The 27,450-nt window shown below is 43.0% G+C and overlaps 1 protein-coding gene across 5 annotated transcripts in view; it reads right to left on the bottom strand.

The window, feature by feature from the left end:
• KAPP (kinase associated protein phosphatase) overlaps positions 1-27,450 on the bottom strand; it is a 73,636-nt gene that overhangs the window by 3,173 nt on the left and 43,013 nt on the right. For all 5 annotated transcript variants that reach the window (XM_087662091.1, XM_087662089.1, XM_087662088.1 and 2 more), the window contains exons 7-8: positions 2,099-2,234; positions 911-1,005 (exon numbers count right to left, since the gene is read on the bottom strand). In XM_087662091.1, the coding sequence (XP_087518217.1) occupies positions 911-1,005; positions 2,099-2,234 (231 nt within the window). The remainder of the gene's footprint in view (positions 1-910; positions 1,006-2,098; positions 2,235-27,450) is intronic.

Genomic DNA, 27,450 nt, shown 5'->3' with positions numbered 1-27,450 from the left:
CCTGTCCAGCAAGGCAGACACCTTACCCACATTCCCATGAACATACTCACGCATCAGGCTATTAGCTTGAGCTAGCATACCTTGCTACATACCCCCCTGCCCTTGTAAAGGAGGGCAACCACCCTGCTGGGAGGATCCCAAAGCACTTGTGTCCATAGGATCCACCCCTATCTTCTAGCATTTACCCGCTTCATCACCTTCAACCTCTTCGGGAATGTTCTTAGGCCAGGACTCCTCATAAAAATCCAAAGCATCTTTACCTTCCACCCTGGCCAAGTGCTGATCCAGAAACTCCATATCTATGCCACAGGCAGTCTCCATCCCTGCCCCTGTTCCTGTGCACTGCAGGGGTTCCAGGGCACAGAGCAGACAGGCGTGCTCTGAAGGGGCTGGCAGGACAGGATGCAGAGCTGCAGATCTGGGTTGCAGCGCGCCTCCCCCCACACACACAAATCAGTCCAAAATGAAAAACATGTGTGGAGCTGCCTGTTTGTTAGTGATGGGAAAGGGAGCAAGAAGACGCCACAGAATGATATTTCCACATTTAAAGGTCCCGAGATGCGCATCCTTCATGACTATGAGCTGCATGGACATTTGCACTCCCTATGGTGTCGTAGTCCCACAGTTTTTCCACCTATTTATAAACCTTAAACCTTTCTTTATTTTTGATGGATGAATTATGCCTTATAAAGTGCCCAATGAGCACATGCTATTGATGCTTATTCTATCTTCTGATTAGCCAACAGTTAGAACTGTTTATAATCACTCCATTTGATTTGGAAATAGTGTGACTTTGCTCCCTCTAATTTAAACAGTGTTCTGTTTGTCTACTTGTATGTTTATAAAGAGACATTTACCCTTTTTCTTAAGAAATACTTGTACAAAGTCTAATAGAACGGGATCCCAAAACCTGAATATGCAGGCAGAGTCTCCAACGTTTGCACACTGAGCATAGAGAGCTTTGCTTTGATCCAGCCATACCAAAAGGACAGTAGCTGTGCAACCCTGAATTTAAAACACATCAGGTCTACTACTTAATGTATAAGCTCGATTGTATAGAATGGCCAAACAGTAAGTTAAACCAAGAACTTAAAGATTAGCCAGCCAGTTTCATTCAGATCCAAATCAAACTCTCAAAACAATTGGACTCGCAGGTCAATAGCCTTTTCTTTCTTGCTAGCAGAACTAAGGCAAACAATTTGTTTCATTCAGACAGAGGTCTACTTTAGCATTCCTACTGCACCTGAGAAAGAATCCTCAAACATGCTTCCATGGAGTTCATAAGGAAAAACCCCTTTTTGTAATACCACTTCCTACTGCTTGATTATACAAGGGCAAGAGCCCTAGATGTGAAAGATCTCCCAATTTGAGCCCAAGAAAATAAGCAGTAAGATTTCACCCTTCTTTTCAAAGAGGCATGGTCCAATATTTGACCTCCACAACAAAGGGAGGTCCCATCTGCAAACAATAATTAAAAATCCAATCGTTTATGCAACCGCTATTCACAAAGAGAAATTGTACAGATCCCTTAATGTAAGTGCCACTTTCCTATCATATGAGGAAAAACAATAGAAAATTCTAGATTTGGAAGCCAACAACCAACTGAAAAACCAGCTCTATGACCATCCGTATAGCTGAGAATCTTGTCTACCCATATAAAGGGCATAATGATTCCCCAAATTAGTTGCTTCTCCTTGTCTATCCAGCCTTTGTTACAATCTCTGGCACCCGAAATAATGCTGCCAATGCTTACTCTAGTGCTCTTTCATGGCTTGAAATATGTTCAAATGTTGGTCTTCACACCAAAATAGCTAAATGGGAGAAATGACAGTTTAATGCTTGTACAAAATCCATGGCATCCATGAGAGTGGCAATCCAAGTTGCATGGCAGTTCCTTCCCACACCATTGCTGTGAGTCACAACTAGCTCCCACTCGAAGTCATCTTTCTTAACGAACTTTAAAAGTAAATAGTTCTGATTTGTTATCTCATTGATACTGGATTTGAGTAACAAAAGCTGTCAATGGTTTTACAGATTTAAAAGCTGCATTGGAATTTCAAAAGGAATAATACAGGGGAAAGGTATCATGCAAAGGAACCTCATACTCATGATCCAGTGCCGCTTCTGTTGCATCAAAAGCAGCCCTCAAAACATCTGTTGCATCCACATTACTCAAGACCTCTGCCCACTTTGAATCACCTTTGAGAATATCAGACAACTTTTCTGGCATGATTCTGGCCACAAAAACGTAAAGAAACTGAAAAATCCATTAGAAAACATAACAAGGAAACTAAACAAAGATTATATTGGGAAACTTCATCAAAATGAGAAACAGTGTTCAGAGGAACTTGTATAACATATAATAGCTAAGACAATAAGCTCCTAATCTGCATTTCTAGTGGTAAATTCTGATCTGGACTCGAAATAAAGAAAAAAGTGCAGTTAAATCAGCTTTACTTCATTCAACACTCCAAACTTCGGAGTTCAAGTGACGCAATGTTTAAACATTCATTCACCTTCCGGAGAGCCAACTATCACTAATTAGTTCTAGTAACTGATTTGTGCCTCTAAACTACATCTGGGAAAAGAGAATTCCAGAAAGAACTTCCAACAGGGACTTGACCTCCAGCTAAGGGATCATCACAAAGCTGGCATCCTGGAGAGTTGTCCATGCAAGCCAAGTCCAAAAGCCTTTGGGCAATCGGGGTATGGACCAATGCAAGAGACAAACCTATCTGCGCCACTGAATTGTACATTGAAAGAATAGAGCACTAGGATGATCTTAGCTGGTATCAAGGATGCAGAAAAATGACTTGCCAAGATATGCCCATAATACCATTCTCTCAAGAACATATAGATGCCAAAAATCATCTGACAAACCAGCTAAGGATGAGGATAACTATACCACAGTTTGTCATGCATAGCAGAATACTCCAGGCACGCTGGATAGCACAATCATGGAACTAGGCCGAATGCAAAGATGACAGATGAGATAGGAGACAGAATCCACGGTCTAAACTGCCAAAAGTACCTGTAAAGGGAGGACCGGGAGAAGCCACACCTGCCTTGAATATCTACCAGCATTGGTGGAAAACCATGACAGCAAGGAAGACCAGATGACTGAGATCCAAGGACATACTAGCAACCATGTCAATAAGCCATAGCAGAGGCTGGGCCAACTTAAAGAGGGCCCCGGGCATAGCAGGTGCAGCATCCACCATGAAGCATGAAGAAATTGCACCAAAATGATTCCATCATGCCAATCTATCTCCACAGCTGATTAAGTATGATGCTCAAATAATGATGGCCAAAGATGTCCACACATCAAATAATGCTCCAGAATTGTCATGTCCAATGGTGTCCAATCAGTATGGTCCAATGTCAGCACAGCACTAATCAGACTGATAAATCTTGGATGTACGCCCAATGCCATGTCCAGCCAAAAAAAAATTATACACATGATTTTAACATCTCTACTTAACATTAAGACTTAGTCAATAGACTTCTAGATTCTTTACTTCTAACATCTAGTGCTTGAGCAAGTAGGAGAGATCTTGGGAGTAAAGAGCCTGAAGGTCGAGGGAAGAGAGCTTGAGAGCTGCTTTTCTTTTTTCTTTTTTTCTTTTTGGTGGGGGAGAGAGAAGCCCTCAGCCAACTGCCAAAACAGTCCAAAAACCACCTGCAAATGGTTGCCCAAACCTCTAGTTCAACTGCCACTATTTGACCCATTGGCTCGAACTCACACATTGGATTCCATCAGATAGATCAGACAGGATCAAACTGATTAGGAGAGAGAAGACAGATTGGACTTGAGGTCGCATCCATCGAATCTAGACAACCCTGGATCAGGCCATCTGAAAGCCCTATAGTTGTGATGGCACATGAAGGAATAATGCAAAGATGGCTGCAAAGGGCCTCCCAAACTAGGTTCACAATCCAATATTTGTGAGAGACACCCATTTCAAGCTCTTTTATTTCAAAGGAGAGAAAATTCTATCTATAACACCTCAAAGAAGATTACCCTGAGGTAAAATACAAAGTACAAAGAACCCTATAAATAGTAGCTAAAACCATCTCAAATACACTGGTTGTGTGAATAAACAATTTGGTGGGCTAGAATACCAAACTATTTGAGGGGCTATATGAAAAAAGTGCCAAAGTCTTGGGTCCACAAGAAGGCATCTTTGATCCTCCTCATCCTTTCAAAGCCATTTGGTAGGTCTACTTCCAAATATTCCACCATGGTGTCAACTTTGTTATCAGAGTTCTCAATATTAGGAGCTTTGTGAATCTTCTTTCGAACCCTTCAACTAGTCATTCGTTCGGTCAGCATTTCAATGAAATGCAGTAAGAAGTCTGCCAAACATTACTATTCTGGGTTTCCCTCCTTGGGAATATAGCTGCACCTGTTGAACTCTCTATGTGCTGCCTCAATGCAACACACTGCATCAGCATCACCAAGTTTCCATTGAGCAAATGAGAGAGGCCATATTGACCTCCTTGAAGGAGTCACAGCAGCCTAATTAGTAATTTCCTTCATGGGTCACATTTTAATAGAGAAAGAACTCAAAACTTGGGTTACGACTACTAGAGAAGCCCAACAGCCTGTCTCTCAATGAAGTAGCCTGTGCAAAAGATTGTATTCAACGATCTATGTCTCTTGTCAGAACAAACTACAAAGCCAAGGGTCATGGAACCCACTAGAGCCAAAAATAGGTTAGGAAACCTAAATAGTGCTTTGCAGTGGTCTCCTAGATGGCTTAGTGTAGATTGTATGTGTCTTATTACCTAAGCATGGAAATCTAACAGCCGATGCACAATGATTATGTCAACCAAAACAACAAGGTGGCATAAGGAGTGCCTAGGGGTAAAAACATATACTCCAATTGTTTGGGGAGCAAAGGTCGATGACAACAATCTTCAATGGAGTGATTGTTCTGGCCACACTAGGCGCACTGAATGGTCCATGCTCCACCTTTGGAGAAGCCATACGACCAGTGTCAAACCTACAATGGGAGGATAGGAGGGAGAAGAAGATAATGGTATCTCCCAAATGACACATCAAAATGATGAAGAATCTAGAATCAGAGAGTGTTGTCGCATCCTGCAACCTGTATTCACCTTCATGGAGGATGAGGATATTTAACTCTTGGAGTACATGTGCTTTAATAAAGAAATGGTAGGGTTTGCAAGGAGGACTGTAATGCGTGTACAGCAACCACTGTGACACAAAACTCAAAACAACAAAAAAGTGAATGCAATAATGAGCCGTGCTCAATGAATCATACTCAATGCTCATACAATGAAGAAGTCCAAGCTTCAAGGTTCTTGGTCTGTGGGACCGGTACTGAAGTAAGTAGAGTCGAGACACGACTCCAATCAAAGCTCAGAGATGATTGCATTGTCTTGGCTGATTAGGTGGCAACACCTGTAGATGAGAGGATACTCTATGGAGGGAGTGAAACATAGTCCTTCAAGCAAGGGGATGTCGAAGAAAGCACATGATGAAGGATAGAAATAGAGAGAGCAAAATGCAATCCTCAAGAGCTGCCATTGATGATGATGATGATGATGTGATCTCTTAGGAATGGTGGTTGCTGTTTAGACCAGTGCTACACAAAGGTGGCTGGCAAGAAATGCAGTATGCAAAACACAAGAATCTCTGGAAGATCAGACCTGCATGCAGCAAATGCAAATGTTGTCAGGTGTGGCACCTATTGAAGGAGTGAACATGGATGTTGGACGGCTGCCTCTAACTGCAAACGCAGGGCTGAACAGCAGTGGTCATGATGCCATGGTGCAGCACATCACCAGTAAAGAGAAGATGGTCGCCAGCTGAGAGAGATGGGTGCTAGGTTGAAACAGCTAAAGAAGAGGAAGAGAATAATCTGGAATAAAAAATGGGTGAGTGGTCGCAGTTGTGAGAATGCCCACAACATCCCTGTATATAGGTGATTTGTGGTGCATTTGTTCTACCATATACAATGATTGCCAAAAATACAAATAAATCCTAACAGAGACCAAAATCAGGAATTAATCCAATACGGTTAAATGTGAATGCACCCAACAACTCCGGTCACTCATCAACACCCTAGAATGTGAAGCAACATCGTCCATCTAATCCCCACGTACTGGAGGACCAAGCTTTGATTCCTCCTGTGCATCATCAACATATAGAGATAGATCTCATTCAATAGGTCTCCATCCTTCCAAAAAATCCATATTATGTTCCTTGCGAGATTTCTCTGTTGGACGCTTTTTAAATTCTGCTAAATTTTAAGACTTAAATGCTTGCATTAGTTCAACTGTGAACTCGCCCCTTAAGGAAGATGTTGTGACCTGGCAATGGAACCATGAAACCAATCTTCAATAAACTAAAGGACAGTGTTCTAGACTCTGAAGCAACATCATCCACTTAATCTCCATGTATTAGAGGACCAAGCTTTGATTCCTCCTGTACATCATCAGCATACAAAGATACTCTCATACAATAGATCTCCATCCTTCAGAGAAATACCTGCTGTGTTCCTTGTGAGATATCTCTGTTGGATGCTTTTTAAATACTGAGAAATTTTAAGACTTAAATGCTTGCACCAGAGCAACCATGCCTTCAAAGAAATCCCTGCTGTTCTGTGTGAGATCTCCCTGTTGGATGCTTTTCAAATTCTGCTATATTTTAAGACTTAAATGCTTGCACCAGAGCAACCATGGACTCACCCCTTAAGGAAGATGTTGATGTCCACACAATGGAACCAAGAAGCCAACCTTCAGCAAACTAAAGGACAGTGTTCTTTGACTTGCAAGCACTTAATCTTATATTTCAAGATTCAACGACAAAAAAAGAAAAGAAAAGAACAAGGGAGCTAGAATGCCCCTCAAAGAAAGATTCGCCTCAAAGCCTAAAGCTCCCTATGGTACTTTATCATTCCTAAATTGTTGGTACAATTACCTGGAGAACTTTGATCTATGAATCTCCAAAATTGGCCTTTGATAGGCCAAATCAGTACAATTCCTCAACTGATTTACAATGCTAAAGTACATGTCTCCAGCTATTCTCACCAACCCAAACCAAGAACACCAAATCTAAGAATATTTGCTATGAAGCCGCAAAGGCAGAAAAAACCAATTTGCTTGAACACAAGATCTTGCCAATTTCTAGAACCCTCTAAACTGCTAGGAAGGCTCAAACTAGACAAGTTCTTCATTTTCTATGCACCCAACACTCTAGCCTTTACATATAATATCACAATCCTGCCCAAATCCTTGATGCTCAATGTAAAAGAAAACCCTCCAAGATCTCTATTGGATGTCAAGAAACATAGTGAAAAAAATGCAGAACTCTACAAAATACCTTAGAAAATATGTCCACTCATACAATCAGCCCTAGTACAACATCACCCAGCTTGAGACAATATCGCCCTACCCTAATCAGCCATCACCTACCCAAGAACTACCATCACCCATCCAAACATAGCTTTGCTAGAGAAATGACCAAATAAAAACCAGCTAATGAACCAAATCCCCATCAATGCTTATATTGCTTAGAGTCGGATGATCTACTGATTGCCAATTGAGTACAGTAAAAGGAACATCACTAGCAACTTGGGACATCTTCATCAGCACTTTGAACAACACGAACAGCTCTAAAGAAGGTATAACTAGTTGTAGGAGACAATGATCTCTCTATCAAATATAGGCCGCATTTGGTTAGAAATTTGTGTTCTTATGCCTTTCAAGAACTTGCCTTGGTTTTCTTGCACTTTACCTACTTTTCACCTCAATAATCAAGTGTTTCATCTTTGGAAAGATATCTGTGTTTCAGCCCGCAACAATGCCCCCCCCGCCCCCCCCAAACCCCACAAATTTAATATATTAAACAACACTTTAATAAAAACTTAACTGTAAGGTTCATTTGAAATGAGTTAATGTGTGCACAACATAGATGCCCAAAATGCCATCTCAGGGTTCTGAATCAAAAACACGAAATGGACCAAAATTTTTTGCTCCCAAAACACGTTTTGGGACAGTCATTTCAGGACAAGCATGGTAGAGTCATGTTCTGGGCTGCTTATTCACTTTCCAAGCTGTGCATCCTGTTCCTGCCTATACTCCTCAGCCCTTCAGCCTGTCTTACCTGCTCCTCACTCTCTTAAGCTGTTGTTCGCTGCTTCTATTGCAGATCTACTGCTGTCTACAGCCCCTAAACCCAAAATCCCTCATACTTCAGCTCCCTAATCTTTTCCCTTGCTTGTCCACGCTATTTCCAGCTGTTTCCCCCTCAGATTTGCAGCTGCTTTTCACTGTTTCCAACAAGTTATCCCTGCCCTCTCTTCATCCTTTGATGTCTACATTGATTAGAGCTGGTTTTGCCCCGTTTTGTTGCTGGTTTTCTCTATTTCCAGCAAGCTACAGCCAATGTGAAGGACACATTTTAGAGCCACACACACACTATTAAACCTTCATGGAAGTCAAATATTAAAATATTTCTAGAAATCGACATAAAATCCATTTACTTGTTTCACCATGCTGAAACTGTTTCACGACTGCGAAATGCATATCCATTTCCCTGTTTTTGAATGTAACTATGGGGCACAACTTACACAATTAATTAATTTATTGTTTTCACACTAAACTTAACCACATATGGACCTCTCCATGTCCAACACACCTACTGCAATGTCCTGGACCTGCCCAAAGACCTAAACATGAAATCTCTTGTGAATGGATGGGAAAAGGTGAGAGAAAGCCAACTGTAAAATCTGCCAGGTGCCTACTCCAGCTTGCATTTAATGCAATTGCCTACTTCTAGGCACCTCCAAAATGTTGTTGCCTGAGGCAATGCTGTTGCCAGCCCCTGGAAGGTATCTCCTTGCTGTCACCTACCTCTTGACGACCCCAGATGGCTATCACCCATAGCCAATGCTGATTTCTGCACAAGTAGAATGACCAGCAACATTCTCTCTCTCTCCAGCTAGCTAAAAACTAACTGAATGGCTGAGACCCATCCCCAAAAATGTTTTCTCAGTTTGCATGGGTATTTTTGCGAAGTGGCAACCTTCTAAACCCATTTTTCAGCATTATCTAGCCATTAAATTAATTTTCAAAATTAAATAATTCTAAAAATTAAATTTTGCCCTATTGAGTCTACTCAAAATTAAATGTTCCCATCCATAATTAAATTGGCTAGGCCATTTGCAACCTAGAGTGGTCCCCAATATCCGTTGACCCTTAGAATAGTATTAATTAATTGATTAATGCTAGTCCCTAGTGTGACTACTAACACTTATTGGCCAAACAATTGTCCTAGGGTCACCAACTAACCACCAAAGCCAAAATGGCATAATTTGTAACAACTTTTGCCTTTGACACCCACTGCATCCTTGGGGCCCCTAGCCTGTTACCATGAAATAACTGCCATGTGCATCACATGCATACAGCCTTGCATATTTAATTAACAACTTAATCAAATGTTATCAACATTATTAAAGCATCTCAAAATTTCACATCTGCATGATAGAAACAAACTCCGAAGAATATGCGCTCAGGTGATGTATCCATGCTCTCCAAGTACAAAGGCAAGGGTAAAGCAAAGAAATATGGAAAAATCCAGCCCAAAGCTGACGTGGGACAACAATCTAACAAGGCTTCCCAAGGCGCAAAAAAGACAAAGAAAAATGAAAAATACCACTACTATAAGAAACTTGGACATTACATTGAAGAATGTAGGAAAAGATTGGCCAAAGAGAAGAAGAAAGATCCCTGCTTGACTATTCAAGTGACATTAACCAGTATTTGGATGCATAGCCTATGCACATGGCCCAAAGGAGCTTTGTGGAAAGCTTGACAACAAGGCCTTAAAATGCATTTTTATTGGCTACAGTTTGAAAAGCAAAGGCTATCGGTTGTATGATCCATCCACCAAGTGTTTTTCTTTAGAGATGTTATTTTTCTGAAAATGCAGCCATTTCACATGACCAATTTGAAATGCCGGCCACTTATGATTCGTGTGATGTTTTCAAAGGCCTCTTACCACTTTTGTTGGGGTCCGAGCCTACTGTGAATGGCCAGATAGACTTATTACAGCAAGTTGCTGCTATACCACATGCTCCCAAATAGCAAGTAACTAATTATGATATGCCTCCAGCAATGGACCATGTAGCACAACAAGAAAGGGTTATTGTAAACACAACCAAAATAGTCCCTAGATGGCTATTACAAACACTCCAAGAGAGTAAAATGGATGCTCCCTTACCTCAATGCACTAGAAGGGTTGCTAGACATGTAGCACATACCAAAAGCCTAGTATGATATACACTAGATGCAAGCTATGAAAGAAGAGTTGAATTCTATTGCCACCAACAATACTTGGGATCTTGTTCAATTGCCACCTGATAAGAAAGCCATGAGCACGAAATGGGTTTTTAAACTCAAGTGCAAGGTTGATGGTACTATATATAAGTACAATATACATTTGGTAGCAAAAGGCCATGCACAGGAGAAAGGCATAGATTTTGAAGAGACGTTTTCTCCTACATCTCATATGAGTATAGTTAGGTGTGTCATTGCTATGGCTCTAGATTATGGTTGGAAAGTACATCCGTTGGACATCAAAACCGCATTCTTGAATGGTGACCTACATCAAGATGTTTATGTGTCACAATCTCCAAGGTTTGTGGTGAAAGGAAAACAACACATGGTCTATAAATTGCCATGGTTTAAAACAAGCTCCTCATGCATGGTACTCTAAGATTGATGCTTATTTTGGCCAGCATTGGTTTTACAAACAATCCAACTACTCCCACTCTCTACATTAAGAATGAAGAGGGGGATTTGCTGGTGATCACTCTATATGTAGATGATATGTTGCTCACAGGACCAAAAGAGCATAAAATTGCAGATTTCAAGGCTAAATTGAAACATACTTTTGCTATGTCAAATATGGGCTGCTTACACTACTACTTAGGGATTCAATTCACCCAAAATCAGTATGGTATCATCATGTCGCAATCACAATATGTGGATAAGATTTTGCATAGGTTTAATATGCAAAATTGCAAACCTATGTGCACTCCTATGGAGCCAAGGCTAAAGCTGTCCAAGCATAATGGTGAAGAGATGTCTCATGTTGTAATTTACAGCCAAGCTATTGCCCATCTTATCTACCTTTCCCACACACATCTTGACATACAATTTACAATATCTCAAGTGAGCATGTTTATGCATACCCACGGACAATACATTGACAAGCTCTTAAGAGGATCTTCAAATATTTGCAAGGTACTCAATCATATACATTATTATTTCCCGAGGGTTAGACTTGCACTTACAACCTTACAATGATTCAAATTAGACTGGTAATTCAAACACTAGGTAGTCTACCAATGGACATTGTTTCTTTCTAAGCCACTCACGAATTTCATGGCTGAGTAAAAAACAACCTACAATGGCTACCTCATCTTGTGAGGCTTAGTATAGAGCAGCCTTCACAACAACACTAAAATTTGTATGGCTGCATAGATTGTTGGCTAATCTACAAATTTCATTGGAGGTCCTATACCCATTCTTTCTAACAATCAGAGTGCTATTGCAGTGGCACGAAATCATGGGTTTCATGCTTGCACGAAAGACATTGAGATACATTACCATTATGTCAGAGAGACGTTGCAAGAGAGATTAATTTGATGTATGTTCCTCTCAGAGTGGAGATGGCAGGCCGCAGGTCTAAGCTAGAAGAAAACAATAGATAGTAGAGAGTATGAGAGTGAAGACACAAGCACGACACACGATGCGATTCCAAGTGTGTAAGTGAAAGTATAAAGTACAACCCTTAGACCTTAGGGTTGTAAGTGACTTAAGGTGCTTTCACACCCGAAAGTGTGTAAAGTATGGTAAGTGACCGAACTGTGTAACATAAATACACAAATAGAGAATAATATGATTGGGGAAAAAAACCTCTCGTATGAAGAGTAAAAAGTGCCTCATTGTTCTATTGCGAATCATGGACACTCCTCTATTAGCATAGGTGTGAGTGAAACCCAACAAACCCCCCCGGAGTGAAAAGTGATTTGCATACAAGGATCATCCACCAAAGGCGATCAAATTTAAAGCATTGCAAAATGCTTCAAATTTGTCGTGAGGAAGAGCTTTGGAAAGGATATCTGCCATATTGTTGTTGGTGGGACAATAGACAAGGCTGATATCCCCTGCATGTAGCCTCTCTTTGACAAAGTGATTGTTTGTGCATGCATGAAACACTAGGTTCCATGCCACTGCAATGGCACTCTAACTGTCAACAAACAAAGGAGTAGACTTTGTGACAGATACATCAAGATCAGCCAATAAACGTCTCAGCAATATACATTTAATTGTAGTAGTGAAAGTTGCCTTGTATTCAACTTCACAAGATGATGTGGCAATAATGGATTGTTTCTTGCTAAGTCAAGCAATGCAAGATGAGCCAAGAAAGAAATAGTTTCCACTTGTAGAGTGACGTGAATCAAAATCGCCAACCCAATCTGAATCACTATAAGCATGTAATTGCAACGGTCCCCGCTTGGTATAAAGCAATCCAAAAGTCCTAGTACCCTACAAGTAACGCAAAACACACTTCATAGCTTGCCAATGTGACAAGCGTGGTCTATGCATATATTTGCTCAGGGCTGAAACTACAAACTAAATATCTGACCTTGTGTTGCATAAATAAATGAGGGATCTAACTACTGGAGCATAAGTATAAATGTCAAACAGATCACTGTCATCACGCAAAGACAACTTGAGTCCAATCTCTATCGGTGTGCTAACTAGCTTGCAAGGAGTTTAACAATATATTTGAACTGTAACAATCCAAATCCTCTAGCATCATGAATAAACTAAATGCCCAAATAGTAATACAAAGGCCCCAAATCTGACATTTCAAAAGTTTGCTGCAAATTTTTCTTCAATGTTGAAATCTAATCAACATGTGTCCCTATGAGCAAAAGATCATCTACATAAAGACAAATGACCAGCAAGGATCCCCCCTCTTTGCACACGTAAAGAGATTCTGATGGGCTGTTAATGAGCCCTTGGCTGAGTAAAATGGAAGCAATTTTTGCATACCAAGCTCGTGGAGCTTGCTTCAAACCATGCAAATCATTTTTTAGCTTGCATATCAAGTGTACAGATCCTACAACTACAAAACCAATGGCCTACTGTACATACACTTTTTCCTAAAGTTCCCCATGTAAAAATGTAGTTTTAATATCAAGTTGGTGCACAATCCAACCATAATGGGAAGCCAAAGCAACCATACACCGAATGGTGGTCATACGGGATAAAGGAGCAAATGTCTCCTCATAATTAATGCCATTCTTTTGTGCATAGCCTTTTGCCACAAGCCTAGCTTTGTACTTTATCAATGGATCCATCCGCTTTTCTTTTCAGCTTATAGACCCATTTAGTACCAATGGCTTTCTTTCTAACAAGCAATGTCACTAAATCCCATGTTTGATTCTTCATGATAGAACCAAATTCATCTTGCATTGCTCCCATCCGATGCACACTCCATTGTGCATCCTCAAAACAATCAGGCTCCTCATCATTACGAGTGTGTGCTGCCATAACAAACTCCATTGTATTAGCATGATCATGCAAACGTGCTTGTCTTCTAGTACGACCAGCAATAGGAGCATGACTGTCATTTAAAGTCTACAAGTACCATCTAGGCATTTGCCTAACCTCCTGCTTATGTACATACTCCTGATGAACCTCAAATTCAGCATCTTGCTGAAATTTCAGATCAGCCATAGGCTGAATTTCTGCATTGTTCAATGGAGCAAATGGCTGAACATTTTGTTCATTTACTGAGGCTCCAATTGTATCACCAAAAGAAATACGCAACAACCCTTCAGACACATCATTTGCAACTTGATATGTGTCAAAACCAGCAAGAGATTATTCTAATTTTTCATCAAAAATCACATCCCTAGTGACAAAGACTTTCTTGGAAATAGGATCATGCAGTCTATACCCTTTGCTCTCACTGCTATACCCCACAAATGTACACTTGACAGCCTTCTTATCCAACTTTTTTCTCAATACTTTGGGAATATGAGCATATGCAAGACACCCAAAAGTACGAAAGTAGCCAACTGAAGGTTTATTTATAGCTATTCCAAGCCTCAAAAGGTGTGACATTTTTCAATGCCTTGATAGGGCACCTGTTCAAAACATGATTGCTTCCATCCAAAAACCATGTGGCAAATTTTTAGCTTTCAACATACATCTGACCATCTCCATGAGTGATCGATTCTTCCTTTCTACAACCCCATCTATTGTGGAGTATATCTAGTAGTATATTGATGGGCAATGCCTTTCTGCTTCAAAAGATTATTCAACAAAGAAGATGTATTCTCCCCCTCGTTCCGAACAAATAGTCTTAACCCGACAGCTAGATTGATTTTCCACAAGTGCAATAAAAGCCAAAAATGCATCATATACCTCTAACTTTTTCACTGATGAATAGACCCAACAAAGTGAGTAAAATCATTAGTGAAAGTAACAAAATAATAACATCCACCCAATGACTTTGTCTGCATAGGTCCACATACATCCGAATGCACAATCTGCAACTTGGTCATTGCCTTAAAAGCAACATTACCAAGAAAAGAGAACCAATGCATTTTTTCCGAAATGCATCCCTCACAAATATGCTCAGGAGGTCTCTTCAAGAGAGGTAAACCGTCTACTATTTGAGTACATTGCATAAGCATCAACTACCATAGTTAACATGCCCCATGTGAGCATACCATAACCCTGCCTATGACATAGCATGAGTAATAGTAGATACCAAATAGACTAACTATTCAATTGAATAACATCTAACTCATAGAGTCCCTAACATAATGTGCCAATCAATATCAAAGTCAAGAATTCGTTATCCCTAACCATGCATTTGTCAATATCAAATGTGACTTGCATTCCACACTTTGCTAAAGAAGAAATTGACAACAAATTCTTCTTTATCCCTGGCACATAATGCATCCTACAGATGGAGAGTAGAGACATCAATGGCTCTCAAGACAATCTCCCCAACATCTCTAACAGGGTAAGATGCATGGTTGGCACATTACACAAATTTGCCAACAAAAGCTGCAATAACTAAGGTAAACAAATCTCTAAGAGATATAATGAGCTTAGAAGCACCACTGTCAAAGAACCAAGTACTAGCATTCTCTATAGAGCTGAATGCTCCATCTACCCAAGAAGATGTTAGAGAGATCACAGCCAGGCAGGTTTAGCCTGGTGCAGTCCTGTCGGACTGCTGCAGTCGGACCTGCACCAGTCGGACTGCCACGTGGCAGTCCGACTGCCTGCAGCCATTTTTTACCAGGCTGCGCCCTATTTCTGGCGCCCCGTTCTAGGTGATTTTTCGCCTATTTATTACTGACGTTTTCAGCAGTCTGGCCACTATTCTCTGTCGCAGATTACAGACCGATGCCGTGCAGATTTCTGTCTCTGTTCACAGATTTCAGACAGCAGACAGTGCAGACTGCAGCAGACTTCGAGGTGGACAGCAGGTTGCATCGTCGAGGTGGAGACACACAGTCCAGCGCACTGCGCCCGTGTATATCTTTGTATTCAGCATTCTTTATACAGCAGATCTTCATTGTACACTGTCTCTTTCTCTCCCTTTTCTCTCTGCGTTCTCTCTCTCTCAGTCCTACGCTTCCGCACCGCTGCACTCTGACATGGTATCAAAGCAGTGTTTGAGGGCTGACTCAGCGCAGAATCAACCTGAAGGGGAGTTTCCATCGCGACACAAATTTGTGTTTTTTGCGTTTAAGGGCAGACAGGAGGGCTGCGCCTTGGAACAAGGCTGAAACGAGTGTGGGCGCACAGGAAAGGAGTACAGGTGGTGGATTTGCTGCTGTTTACTGCTGTTTGACGCGGAGAAAGTTTGAGTTTTCAACCTAAAAGTGCAGGTTTTGCTTTTTCATCGCCTCCGGCGGGTGAAGAAGCTTCGGGACGCGGAAGAGCCTTAGCAGGCTGAGGTTACCCAGTCAGAGGGGGCTGCTTTTGCGTTTGAGAAGGCATTGCAGGTGAAGATGTCTACAGAGATGGACTTGGAGTTCCAGGCGATTATGGACCGGAAGGTGCCTGTCTTACCGGCTCTTCCTACAGATCAGAAGCTCGACGGCGACAACTACCGCATTTGGCGCGTTATGATGTTGGCCATCCTTGAGTCCTATGATTTGGCGGAGTTGGTACAGGAGGATATTGACCGGCCTTCGGTAAGAGATGAGTCCAAACTCTCTTCCGATGCTCGTGCGGAGTTGGCCAGGGCCCAGTCTCATTGGGACAAACTGAATGCCAGGATTCGATCCTTTCTCTTTCTATCATGCACTACAGCCGTAATCGCTCACATCGAGCACTTGACGGTGGCTCGTGAGATATGGCTGGAGCTTGATCAAATGTACAATCGGATGACCCTGATGAAGAGGGTTTCTTTGGAGGTACAGATGCGGACCTTGTCCGTCAATAAGTCTTCTTCGCTAAGGGAACACATTAACAAGCTAAGGCAGCTACAGATGCAGGTTCAGAATGCGGGGAAGCCAATTTCCTCCGAAGACATGGCGATCACACTCTTGTCCCAGTTGCCGCCACGATTCGGTACATTTTACTCTGCCCTTATTGCTTCGGGGCGAGAGTCTACTCTTCGATGGGAAGAGTTGGTTCCTATGGTCTTGGACCAAGAGGAACAGTTAAAGGGACAGAATGCTTCCAAGACGGAGGCATTGACAGGTCAAGCCTCTCAGAAGAAGGGGAAGGACCAAAAGAAGAAGAAGGGGGATAACAAGTCCAAGAAGGACAAGGAGAAAGACTCCACATGCCATATTTGTGGAAAGACTGGCCATTGGAAGAAGGATTGCCCTGACAAAGACTCGAAGGACACCAAGAAGAAGGAAACCAAGGATTCTGGAGCGGTGGCTGCACCCTCATCAGCTGCATTTCTACATTTAGTTGTCACTGAGGACGCTTCACCGAATGCTTCTGATGCTGCGATGGCGGCTTCCCAATCTCGAGAGTGGATTATTGATAGTGGTGCCTCACGGCACATGACTCCTTCATCAGATGGTGTTGCCCAGCTGCGACCTTCGCGTGGGCAGGTTCTCATTGGAGACAGCTCTTCAGTTTCTATTGCAAGTCGGGGTAAGATGCAGCTTATTCTGGATGGACGAGGTGGCACCCATACCTCAGAGGTTTTGCATGTACCAGGATTAGGGTACCATCTTCTTTCAGTCCATAAGATTTGCTCCCTTGGTCTTTTGGTGGAGTTTGACAGTTCTACTGTGCGAGTCCTTGATCGTGAATCAAGGAAGGTTCTATCATCTGGATATGAGGAGAACGGCATTTATAAACTGAAGTCTTCCACTGCCCTCTCTACTCTTCTTCTTACCTCACAGTCACAGTCTGAATTATGGCATGCTAGGTTTGGTCACCTGAACTATGACTATCTTCGGAAGGCGTCACGGGGACAGCTTGTTCGAGGGTTGCCGGATATAATGGTGAGCCAGCAGGCATGTGTCTCCTGCATAAGGGGAAAGCAGCATAGGAATGCCATTCCCCACACCGCTTCGCGGCGGTCTACTTCACCGATGGAGTTAGTATCTACGGATCTATGTGGCCCTATGAGGAATGAGTCCCTGCGTGGGAGCTCGTACTTCATGCTGATCGTGGATGACTATAGCAGGATGACATGGGCCTACTTTTTGGCACTAAAGTCAGAAGCTTTCTCGCACTTCAAGGATTGGCTTCTCTTTGAGGAGAACTGATCAGGCCGGAAGTTGAAGACCTTGCGATCCGACAAGGGAGGTGAATTTGTGTCTAATGAATTTGCTCGGTTTTGTGCAGATAGAGGCATTCACCAGGAGTTTGCCAATACCAATACTCCTCAAGAAAATGGTATTCTAGAACGGAAGAACCGCAGTGTGATCGAGATGGCGCGCACCATGATGGAGCACCGACAGACCCCTCAGGTTCTATGGGCCGAGGCTGTGGCTACTGCAGTCCACATCCTTAATCGATCCCCTACTTCGGCCGTGGAAGGGATGACTCCATTTGAGGCTTATTTTGGGACGAAGCCAGATGTTTCTTACTTTCGGGTCTTTGGGTGTGATGCCTATGTTCACATTCCCAAGGCTCACCGTGACAAATTTGAAGCGGCTTCCCGAAAACAGGTATTTGTTGGCTACAGCTCCCAGTCCCAAGGCTACCGACTGTATGATCCCGTCAAGCGGGATGTATATACTAGCCGTGATGTGCGGTTTGTGGAGGTTCCGGCTTCTTCAACGGGTGAGGAGCATCCCGTTCTTGGAGATCCCGGGGAGAGTTTGGCTCCTTCTACAGTTCCACTGGAGCCTGTGCCTTTTGATTATGATTCTGTTTCTGACACAGAGTCTACTGTTCCACCGGACCCTTCTGAGGAGTTACCCCCGGTGGACATTCCAGAGTCTTCTACTGATGGAGAACGACGAGGGGAGGTTCGGCCTCCTCCTCGCTGGGCCCGTGACACACTCCGTGATTCAGGGATCGAGGGGGTTCCTGAGGAGTGGGGACCGCAGGATGGTCCGCGGCGGTCACGGAGGCACCAGGCGCATTCTTCGGAGCTTGTTTGCTCCAATTATTGTTTGATGTCCCGAGTTATGCAGGATCGAGAGCCCACCTCCGTGAAGGAGGCTTTACAGTCCGCCCCATGGAAGAAAGCTATGGAAGCTGAGTTGGAGGCTATTGAGAGGAATGGCACTTGGTCACTTGTGCCATGCCCCCCGAAGAAGAAGGTGATTGGAGTCAAGTGGGTCTTCAAGACCAAATATCTCAGTGATGGTACTTTGGATAAGCACAAGGCTCGCCTTGTTGCTAAGGGTTTTGCCCAGCGTCCAGGGATTGACTGTCATGACACCTTTGCCCCTACAGCTCGTATGGCAACCATTAGAGCTGTTCTTGCTTTGGCTGGCCATAGGAGATGGCCTGTTTATCAGCTGTATGTGAAGTCGGCCTTCCTGAATGGTGATTTGAAGGAGGAGATCTACGTTGAGCAGCCTCCTGGCTTTGGTTCTTCAGATGGGAAAGTCTACAGGTTGAAGAAGGCCCTATATGGTCTCAAGCAGGCCCCGCGAGCTTGGAACGAGAAGATTGATTCGTTCCTCCAGACTCAGTTGGGATATCGGCGGTCCAAGGCCGATCCACAGCTGTATGTTCACACTTCCGGGGAAGGTTGTGTGCTGTTTGTATTATATGTTGATGATTTGATTGTCACAGGTGATGATGCACAGCAGGTCCAGGAGACAAAGTCAGCTTTACATCGGACGTTCGAGATGACGGATTTGGGGCTACTTCATTTCTTTTTAGGCCATGAGATTTATCAGTCTCAGAGGGGGATCTTTCTCTCCCAGCAGAGATATGTACAGGAGCTCTTGGTGTCTTTTGAGATGGAAGATTGTCGGGCCCTCTCTACTCCTATGGATCGGAACTGGAAGGCCACCTCCCATTCAGCTTCTCCTTTGGCGGATGCTTCCCGCTATCGACAGTTGATAAGGTCTTTGATTTGGCTTCTCAACACCAGGGTTGATCTATGTTTTGCTGTTGGGCTCTTGGCAGGGTTCATGAGTGAACCTAAGACGGTGCATTGGCAGGCTACTCAGAGGATACTTCGGTATCTGAGGGGGACGTCTGATTTGGGGATTCATTACCCCGCAGGGACAGATGGGTCAGATCTTGTATTTGCAGGTTGGAGCGACTCGGATTGGGCCGGTGACGTGGACCACAGGCGGTCTACAACAGGTTACTGCTTTACTTTGGGTGCAGGTGTTATTTCATGGAGTAGCAAGAAGCAGCCCACAGTAGCCCTTTCGTCTACTGAGGCGGAGTATCGGGCCGCATCTTCCACCACATGCGAGGTTGTGTGGCTTCGGAGATTGTTGGAGGAGCTTGGGTGCCCCCAGACTCGTCCTACATTGCTGCGATGTGACAATGAGAGTTGCATTGCCTTGGCGAGGAATCCTGTTTTTCATGCCCGGACGAAGCACATTGAGATCCAGTACCACTTCATCCGAGAAAAGCTTTTGGATGAGACCATCACTGTGGAGTATTGCAAGACGGAGGATAATCTTGCGGATTTGTTTACGAAGGCGCTTCCTCAGGCTCTACTTCGGCAACATTCCAGATCCCTCAGGCTTCTGCCCTGCCCAGGCACTGAGAGGGGGTGTTAGAGAGATCACAGCCAGGCAGGCTTAGCCTGGTGCAGTCCTGTCGGACTGCTGCAGTCGGACTGCCACGTGGCAGTCCGACTGCCTGCAGCCGTTTTTTACCAGGCTGCGCCCTATTTCTGGCGCCCCGTTCTAGGTGATTTTTCGCCTATTTATTGCTGACGTTTTCAGCAGTCTGGCCACTATTCTCTGTCGCAGATTACAGACCGATGCCGTGCAGATTTCTGTCTCTGTTCACAGATTTCAGACAGCAGACAGTGCAGACTGCAGCAGACTTCGAGGTGGACAGCAGGTTGCATCGTCGAGGTGGAGACACGCAGTCCAGCGCACTGCGCCCGTGTATATCTTTGTATTCAGCATTCTTTATACAGCGGATCTTCATTGTACACTGTCTCTTTCTCTCCCTTTTCTCTCTGCGTTCTCTCTCTCTCAGTCCTACGCTTCCACACCGCTGCACTCTGACAGAAGAATCATAACTGCAAGTGTAAAACTAGAAGTCACAGTCAACAACAAAAGGTGCAGACTCTGTAGTAGTAGAAGGTGCATCAGAAACAAACATCCCTATCTCCGTCTCCTTCTCCTTGGCAATGCGTTTCTTACATTCTATGATAAAGTGACCTCGCTTTTAACAATAAAGGCACTTGCCCTTCTTGGCTTATGTGTCCCCTACCTCTTGTTGCTTTGTAAAGTACTTGAACTTCTAGAACTCTACTGAGCTCTTTAGTGTCACCATAAAAGCCTGTTCAGAGACTATAATATCCACTCCACTGTTCTTCCTTGTTTTCTCTTCTTCTAGGAGCAAACTAACCAATTGAAGAAAGGTAAGTGGCTGTGGAGAAATTATCATGGTGAGATTTAAGGCTGTGTGAAAGGCCAAATAAGAGGGTGGCAAGAAATTCAAAGTAGTAAAGATTATCTGTGCATCAAAATAATACTCATCTACATTCATCAACTGCTCATGCAAATCCTAAATTTTGTTAAGATGATCCTGCATGGCATCACTTTCATCCATCTTCACATTCTCAAGCTTCTTTTTCAAGAAAGAAATGCATGTCTCATTTTTTCTAGCAAACATCTACTCAAGTGTGAGCCATGCTACTCGTGAAGAAGTAGCACACCGTATATGCGAGATTATGGACCGCTGAACTGCCAATGCAATAAGTGACAATGCTTCTGCATCTAGAGTGTCCCAAGCCTTTTGTGTAACTGTTCTTTGGGGAAGTGCTGAGCTAGAGTTGGCCTTTGACCACGTCCTCCTTGGGAAGAAGTTGCCGGAGCCACAACTCCAAGACGGACGTCTTCACCACTAACATATTCCCAAAGATTTTTTAAGTGCATTCTTCATCATAAAGGACCATAGAAAATAGTTATTGCCATCCAATCTATCCTCTTTGGATACATACATGAATACATCACTCTATCCTTGATTGGCCATGATAAACATCATTGTTTCAAAAAACACAAGGGTAAGAACCAAAGCTGGAACAACCTAGAAATCTGCAAATTTCCAGAAATTACAGGATACACCGAGCTGTAATTAGCAAAACTAATTCCCACAAATTTCAGCAAATAGCATGCTGTCCAATGCACAAACAGTGCTCAACAGCACAAAAAATGCAAAAGCCCTTAAATTTAGATGTCCAAAATGCACAGTTTCAGTCAATTTCAGACTGAATTTTCAGTACATGTGCCAATGTCTGCCAAACATCCAAAAGCCCCAGATTTTCTGACCTGGATTCCAAGAAATTTCTCCAATGTGTGCCCAAAAGCACTTCTTGGAGCAGAAATGCACTCCTTTGGCAAAGGCCTCTCACTGTAGCTCGGATTTCGCAAATAAAAATAATTAAATGTACGTGTCAGCTTCAAAATGTGAACTGGGAAGATGCCCAAACTGGTGGTGGTGGCTGTTGAAGCTGAATGACCTCGCAGAGGTGGCGAGCAGAGCAGACCTAGTGGAGGTGATGGCGGGTATGGTCTCTGGTGGCGCAGCTATCAGATGACGGTGCTGCTGGCTGGAGCTATTGGTGGCACAAGCAATGCAGGAAGACCAGGAGGTGGTGGCAACAGGCTGGAGGGGTGGTGCAGACAGTGCAGCTTGCTGCGCTGCAGGCGGTGCACGCCAGTGATGGTGGCATTGTGCAGGGGCGGCTCTGGATAGGACCAGGGGCAGCAGCACTGGTAGCACTGTCTGCCAGCAGACCTGTGGTAGATGGCGCAGGTTGGTGACCTACAGGGTGGCGGTGCTGCAGTCGAGGGCAGCTGGACTACAACTGGACGAGGTGCAAGAGCTAAGAAGTCTAGGGTGGCAAGCTGGACCATGCTAAGCCTGCAGCTCTGATACCAAATGTAAGAGTGGAGATAGCAGCTCTAAGCTGAAAGCACATAGTAGTAGACAATAGAGAGAGTGAGAGTGAAGACACAAGCATGACACACGATGCAATTCCTAAGTGTGTAAGTGAAAGTACAAAGTACAACCTCTAGACCTTAGGGTTGAGTAAGTGTCTTAAGGTGCGTTCACACTTGAAAGTGCGTAAAGTACAGTAAGGGAACGAACTGTGCAACATAAACACACAAATAGAGAATAATATGATTGGGGAAAAAACCTCTTGTATGAAGAGTAAAAAGTGCCTCAATGTCCTACTACCAATCACTGGCACTCCTCTGTGAGCATAGGCATGAGTGAAGCCCAACAATTCCTACACATGAAAATGTTGCCAACATTTCACTGAAGTGCCACCTTGTGAGAAGCTAGCACTACAAGGGGGTGTTAGGACTTACCAATTCTATGGGCAATGCCTAATGTTTTAGTTGTTTAGTTTGCAATGTAAACACAACTAAAGTAATAAGTTGTGTCACTACATTTAGAGTTAATACTAGAGCTAGTTGACTTCAGTTGAGTTAGGAGTTAGGTTTACCTTAGACCGAAGTTGTAATTTCATTCTATTACTTTCAATTCAGCAAGTAGACACTGTTTTCAGCTCACACTGTCTACTATTCACTCTCTCATTTCTCTCTCCTCCATAGCTAGCTGCATTTCTTTCGCTCTAAGTCTCGCCCTCCGAGCACAAAGAATCCCGAGAAAGGGAGATTGTGAGTACTCTCACAGACCCAGAAACCATCAAAGGAGCATTTCAAACCTCTCTTCTTACACACAAAAACCATGAACCACTGCGCGCAAGAGAGTTTATCAGAAATTCCTTCCTCACTCTCTCTCTCAAGAGATCGGACATGAAGCACAAGAGAAGGAAACAAGAGTTGCACAGAATGAGAGAGAGAGAAAAAGAATCATGAGATTAGAAGATAAAGGAGAGAGGTAGTTAAAACCACCTTTTCCAACCTCCTCTCCCACAACCTTTCAAACCTCCTTTTTTTTTCATTCATTTTATGGAAGCACAAAATACAAAATTATTCTAAGGTTCATAGCCTTTATAGTTTGTTAGGCCAAGTACAAATGAGATTTACATGTCCAAAAGACCCTGTAGTTTGCACTACATTTGACAATACGTAGCATTGATTTTTGACAAATTTTGCACTAAAATAAGGGTTCATCGCGCTCGAGGGTCAAGAATCAATCATTTATTTCCCAAAATAGAAAATTAACATATCAATGGTCCAACTTTAAGACTGAAGACTCAAGCATCTTGACTTGCAACTGCAAGTGACATATTTATAAACTCTCATATCCATTGCCATGAAGGCTACAAGGTACATGATAGGTAGTAGATATTAAAAGAAAACTAACCAAAGTTCACACCACAAAGACAAAAAGGTACATGCATTTCGCTTTGTGCAAAATGGCAGTTTGGAAAAGGGGAAAAAGAGCAAAGAATGTTTTACTTTTGCTTCAAATATGGTCAAGTATGATTGCCCCTATTCATACTCATATGGCATCTAAGTATGGAAACGTATGGAATCTAGATCATACATGTTGGAATGCAACTATAGATGGAGGTGACAGAGGGCAGATAGAACTAGCAACTAAGGTAATAGAAGGCATGGTGCTATTGGAGGAAGACATTGCAGCAAGTCGTGCTAATCTTCTTGGTGTTTGGCCTACTCGGGATACCCTCTTACTCAATAAAAAATCTCCCCTCACCCACCCCCTACTACATGTGTCTCCAATGTGCACCTCTCTCACTAGAAGCATCTCATACCACCTTATAGGAGGTTCACAATACATGGCCCCTTAGCCACCCTAGCTTTTAGGACTTATTTACAAAAGTGACCTAACGGTCCATGACCAATAGCAAGATGTCCAAGGACATAATATCATGTATGACTTTGTTTGAGATTCATATTAGATGAAATTTGAAAACCTTTCTTGTCACAAGAATGTGAAATTTTGAGATACTTTAATCTTGTTGATAACATTTGATTAAGTTATTAATCAAATGTGCAAAGTTGTTTGGCACATGTGATGCACATGGCAATTATTTCATGGTAAGAAGACAAGGACCGCAAGGATGCAGTGGGTGCCAAAGATAAAAGTTGTGATAACTTATGCCAATTGGGTTTTGTTGGTCAGTTGATATCAGATTAGACCCTAGGGCAGTGGTTTGGCCAAGAAGTGTCAGTGGTGACACTAGAGACTAGAATTAATTAATTAATTAATGCCAGTCCAAGGGTCAAGAGAGGTTGGGGACTATTCCAAGTTGCAAATGGCCTAGCCAATTTAATTATGGATGTGCACATTTAATTTTGGGTAGGGTCAAAAGGATTGAAATTAATTTTTAGGATTATTTAATTCTAAAAATTAATTAAATGGATAGATAATGCTGAAAAATGGATTTAGAAGGCTACCACTTAGCAAAAATGCCCATCAAACTAAGAAAACGTTTTTGGGGGGTTGGGTCTCAGACATTTATTCAATTTATAGCTTGGGATAGACACACACACACACACACACACACACACACACACACACACAGAGTTGATTTACGAAAAAAAAAAAAGAGAGAAAGTTGATGTTCATTTTCTAATCAAAGAACAACCATTTGCTGCAAACGACAGCCATCTCAGAGCCTAATCATCCCCCTCTAAAAGGCATGGGGGATACAAGGAAACCACCATAGGATGGGGTGGGGGATGGAAAGGAACCTATGGAATAGGTGGTATACAAGCAAGAACGGGTGTAGCAACAAACAACTACCTCCCAGGACCTTGCATAAGAGAAGGGTAATGGAGCCTGTAAGGCCCACTCTCCTATCAACCAGTCACGATAACAGCCCCTATAGAAAAATCTTCAATACAAACAACATGCTCAGTGAAGACAACTTGGATACCAAGCCTAACAAGGCCATAAACTGAGAGAAGTGGAAAGCCCAAGTCGGGAACAAAACATAAAAGGCCTCTAAAAGGGAGCTCGGCGTGCGGTCAGGAAACAAAGGCAGAGTACCAACACCACAAATAGACACTGAAACAATGTCACCAACATTGATAAAACCCTCGGAAGGGTGTGGATCTTGCAACAAATTACTGTGTGAAGTCACATGACTAGAAGCTCCACTATCAACCGACCAAAGTTTCTCAGAAGATGAGGCAACCACTGAAGAAGACTCCTCCAAGTTAACAATATGAAGGAACACTAACTCATGGATAACCACTGGAGTAGAGGTAGAAGGCTTAAACATTTTAGCTCCATCCTTCGCTCCGGATGAAGATGAGAGTACTTATTCCAACATTTCTCATCCGGATGTATCCCCTTCCCACAGTATGGGCATTAAGGCTTCTCCAAGTCATAGTCAGCGCCTGACTTCCCTTTCTTCTTATTTTCCCTTTCCGAACCTGTAACAAAAGCTTTGGTGGAAGTGGATCCACTAGCTACCTCTTTGGCACACTCATCATACTTCAAAACAAGCGAGGGAAGCTCCTCCCATAGAAGCTTCTCACAAGTCCTCGATGTAAGAAAACTGGTGTAGAAGACATCAAACCGGGGAGATGGCAACTAAGTCAAAAGAATCATAGCCATATTCTCGAAAGAGATCATCTTGCCAAGGAACACAAGCTTATCCCTCATGTCCTCCAACCTCTAGATATGATTTTTCATGAAAGGAGAATCATCAACATCGAGCATTCGTAATTTCTTCCCAAGAACAATCCGATGGGCAAATGTCTTCTGATGGTACAAAGAAGCAAGCTTTATCCACACTTCAGTTGCTTTCTGCAACCTGTGCACATGCACTAGGACAAAATCCTGTAAGCTCATAAAGAGGAAAGATCGAGCTCTAGAGTTGAGTCGATCTCGTAAGGCCGCAAGATCCATCAATGATCCTACGGGATCCTCCACTGGACAAGGAATAGGGTGGGTAACAAAGTCCCAAAGATCAAAGGTATCAAGGATACACTCCACCTTACACAACCAAAGAGAGTAGTTTCAACCATCAAGCCGATCCTCGCAAGATCCATCAATGATCCTATGGGATCCTCCACTGGACAAGGAATAGGGTGGGTAACAAAGTCCCAAAGATCAAAGGTATCAAGGATACACTTCACCTTACACAACTAGAGAGAGTAGTTTCAACCATCAAGCCGATCCTCTTTGGGTAAAGAAGGGAGTACGGACATCTATATAGAGGGTGCCATGAATGGCATATGAAGGCCAACAAAACGGGCCTTCTATGAAACATGGAGAGAATGGGGAGGAGAGGAATCCCACACAAACATACTAGGAGACCTCCGTTCATCGCATGAAATAGCACAAAAATCTCTCTGTCTCTCAAAGGAAGGGACAAAGACCTCATCCTGCGAGTCAGTAAAGAACTGGTGATAAGACATCTTCGATATCCTGCAAGTGGTCACCTCAGCAATAGACGATGTGCAGTAGATCTACACAGCTCTATGTCCTCCCTTTTGGCTTTGATACCCTATGAGAGTGCGCAATGGAAGAAGGAACTTGAACATAGAGGAAGAGAGAGAAACAATATGCAAGCGAAGAAGAAAAGGAACCTGCACTCAACAAGGAACAAATGCTGAATACAAAAGGAGAACTGATCAATCCATGCACGCAGCCCACAACATTAGTGAGGGCACTAGATTAAGGCTAATGATGATGGCAGCACCGGAGACGAAGCAAGATGATAGAGTCAGAGTGTGCACTTGCTAGAAGGAAGGAAGATGACCTAATGATCATGAAGTGTGGAGAGGGGCATGCTATAAATAGCTAATAATTCCCAAATCTGGCCGACTTGCCCTAGAAGAATGCCAA

This window comes from Lygodium microphyllum, chromosome 21, assembly GCF_053477565.2.
Source record: "Lygodium microphyllum isolate KBCC chromosome 21, Lygodium_microphyllum_v1.1.10, whole genome shotgun sequence".
Taxonomy (NCBI): Eukaryota; Viridiplantae; Streptophyta; class Polypodiopsida; order Schizaeales; family Lygodiaceae; genus Lygodium; species Lygodium microphyllum.
The sequence above is the reverse complement of the archived record's forward strand: the minus strand, read 5'-3'. Positions and strand labels throughout refer to the sequence as shown.